The 3,372-nt window shown below is 57.2% G+C and overlaps 1 protein-coding gene across 1 annotated transcript; it reads right to left on the reverse strand.

Moving 5' to 3' along the window:
- Positions 1-448: 448 nt before the first annotated feature.
- GPR88 (G protein-coupled receptor 88) lies at positions 449-1,693 on the reverse strand. Its single transcript, XM_061121288.1, has one exon. The coding sequence runs from the start codon at positions 1,598-1,600 to the stop codon at positions 449-451; it is 1,152 nt and encodes a 383-aa protein (XP_060977271.1). The 5' UTR covers positions 1,601-1,693.
- Between the last annotated feature and the right edge of the window lie 1,679 nt (positions 1,694-3,372).

Genomic DNA, 3,372 nt, shown 5'->3' on the forward strand with positions numbered 1-3,372 from the left:
TATTTCCTTCATCATATTATTCCCTTTGGCTTATGCACACTCAAGGCGCTTTATATACATCATAAGACGATGAAGGTGGGAATGGTGATCAAGGTAACAGAGCTGTTTTTCCAAAACTGTTAAAAGAAAGTAACCGGTTCTTTCGAAAAGTCAGTGTGCAAGTTCCTGAAGTTTCCGGTGTTCTGACTGTAGGATTTCCCTAAAACACGGAAACGAAGGGTAAAAATCAGGTGGCCGTCGAAAATGACTTCGCGGCCCACATGTACACTGAAACCTCGGTTCAGGTATCCCACTGGGGTCGAAGGCGAAATCTTCGCACCGACTTATTATTGAGCTTCGCCCGCCGGAGTCTTCGTTCAGGCTGGGGATACTTTCCAAGGGCAGGAGGCGGTGGTGACCAAGGCCGTTGGAAGGCGGGCATCTCCGCTTCCCGCGCGCCCTGCCCGGGTCACCAGTGCTGGCCGGCGGCGCGAGTGCCCAGCTGAGCTTGGGACACCGCGGGCACGGCCGTGGCGGCGGCAGCAGCGGCCGCCGCGTCGCCGACGCCAGGCAGGACCGAGCGCACAGAGCGGCGGAACTCTTCGTTCCTCCACGTGTAGAGCAGCGGGTTGAGCGCGGACAGCGCGCAGCACAGGAGCCAGCTGGCCGCCTGCACGCCCCAGGGCACGGGCAGCGAGAAGCCGCTGGCCAGGCTCACCCACACCAGCGGCTGCGTGGCCAGCAGGAAGACGCAGCAGAGCAGCAGCACCGACAGGCCGCTGAGACGCCGCTGCGCCCGCCGCGGGTGCAACGCCGCGGGCAGGGGCTGAGCCTGCGCCGGGAGCTGGGCGCCACCCGGGCCCGGCGCGTGCGGGGCGCCCGGGAAGGCGGCGGCGGCGGCGGCGCAGCCGGGCAGCTGGTGCAGCAGGTGGAAGTTGAGGACGCTGACCCGCTTGACGCTGACGCGCACGCGGCGCACGATGCCCAGGTAGCAATGCAGCAGCAGCGCCGTCTGCGCCAGCAGCGCCCCGGCGGCCAGCAGCGCCGGGTAGTGGACGCGCGGGGGCGCGGCGCCGGGACGCGGCGCCCAGGGCGGGAGCAGCAGCACGAGGCCCAGGGCTAGCGCCCAGGACAGCGCCAGCATGCCCGCCGTGTGGCGCCGCTGGTACAGCGCCTGGTAGGTGGCGGGCGCCCGGGTGATGAGCAGGTAGCGGTTCAGGGCCACCAGGCAGTGGGACAAGAGGGACACGGTGAGCCCGAGGCCCAGCAGCCCGCCCCGCAGCAGGCGGTAGCTGCCCCCGGCGCCGTCCCAATCCCCGGGCGGCTCCGCGGAGCCCGCGGGCAGGAGCCCGAGCACCGCCTCCTGCGGCATCCAGAGGGCGCAGACGCTGAGGTCGGCGGCGCAACCGTTCACGATGAAGGCGTTGCTGGTCGTCTGAAGCTTTCGGAAGGACGACACGAGATAGATGACCATGCCGTTGGCCAGCGTGCCCCCGATGGCCAGGCCCGAGTACAGGAGGGACACGGGGATGCGTCGGCCCGCCCACGACTCCTCTTCCTCGCAGAGCAGCAGCAGCGATCCCCCGGTGGTGGAGGAGGTGGACGTGGAAGAGTTGGTCATTCTGGCCAACTCTTCACACCTCGCTGGCTAGCGTCGGTTTCTCGCAGCGCGGCCCATCCTGATGCCCTCCTGCAGGGAGGGCAGAGACCTCCCTTCAGCCCTCTGCCACCGACACAAAAGGCTGTGGCAGAATAATGGGCTGGGGAAGGGGGTAGAGGGAGCTCGAGGAGAACGGGGGTGGCAAATGACAAGTGCCTGCCTCGAAAATGTCTCCAGTGCCGGAGAAAGGCCTCTTTGCACTCAGCAGGCACCAGGGAAGCCTTGGGACAGAACAACACAATCCCTGTCCCTCAATCGCCCCTTCTCCCCCTAAATACACACATAGATACACACGTGGGAATGGCAGATGGAGCCCCTAGTTTCCAGGAGAAAGCAGAGATATGCCACCTGCGGGAAATGCCAGAGGGAAAGGGGTTGGGGGTATCTTACTTTCTGGCTGGTCCTTAGCTGGCGGGTAGCAGAGGGAGGGAAGCCAACGGGATACCTCCTCAGCGGCAGCATCTGTGGTCCTGCAATCAACAGGAGAAACTCAGCTGGGATCAGTGCCAGGAGCAAGTGCCTCCTTCCCAGGGCAGCATCCACACATGGCCCTAGGCAGAAGCCCGCAGCTGCAGGGAGACTCCTCAGCTGGCAGCAGGGCTGGAGAAAGTAAAGTGGCAGGCTGCAAGCCGGGGCGGGTGGGCAGGTAGGCAGGCAGCAGCAGCAGCAGCAGTAAGGGTGCTTGGCTGCAAAAGCAGAAGCTGAGCTCAAGAGGAGAGCACCCCCGTGCTCAGAAGCTCGAGTGGTGGCTGATGCGGTGAACCCACTCGAAGCTCTCTCCTGCTCAGTTATACATCACCCAGGGAAAAGGCAGCCTTTCCATGCCGGTATGAATTATTCAATAGCTTCTAACTTGTGAAAGGGAAGAAAAATATCTTGCTCAGAAAGTCCTGTAATTAACAAGTTTCTCTGTCTTTTCTGTCTCTCAATCGCCCTATTTTTCACCTTGCTTCATTTTTCTTTCCTTCCCCCCCCTTCCATCAATGCTTGAATAAAATGTAATATACCCCCAATGTATTTCATCTTAGTCTGATGCATCCTGAGGATGAGATTTTTCTGAGAGATAAATATACTCCTAAGACCCAGGGCTGATCTTTCCGCCCCACATTTTCAGAGAGGATTACTTTATGTCCTAATTGAAATTCACTTTTTCTTTGGTAAGGTGGGATATGGTTTGTAATATACAGAAAATCCTCAAGTCTTAATTGCAATCAAAATTTCAGTTTTCTTTCTCATCACCAAACTCCTTTCTAGAGTGTGGCTTCTGTTTCAGTAATGAAATAGAGGGTAAAAATGAAATGGTCAGAAGATTGCATACCAGTGGGTTTCTGGGGGAAAGCAAGGGGCTTGAATGATCCACACTATAAAGAACAGAGTGATCTGTTTTTACTGCAGAATTTTTGATCCTGTGGTCTTAGACAGAGATTTGCAGTCTGATGTTGGAATCTTCCACAAGCAAAATTTTTCATAAAAGTCATCACCCTTCAGAAATCATTTTTCACTGGGAAAGTCATTTATTTGAAAATTTAACTCGGAAACATGGCATAATAGAAAAAAATGCTAGGTGGGCTTTCAGGACACTTGGGTTCTAAACTGGACATCTACCAAATGGCCTTGTGATGGATTGTTTTCATCTTGTCAGATAAGGAGTTTCACTCAGTGACTTCCAAGGCCCTTTCTGTTTGAACTTTCTCTGAATGCCCATGCATAAATTTGACATATCTCCACCCTCC

This window comes from Dama dama, chromosome 20 (genome assembly GCF_033118175.1).
Source record: "Dama dama isolate Ldn47 chromosome 20, ASM3311817v1, whole genome shotgun sequence".
NCBI classification, from domain to species: Eukaryota; Metazoa; Chordata; class Mammalia; order Artiodactyla; family Cervidae; genus Dama; species Dama dama.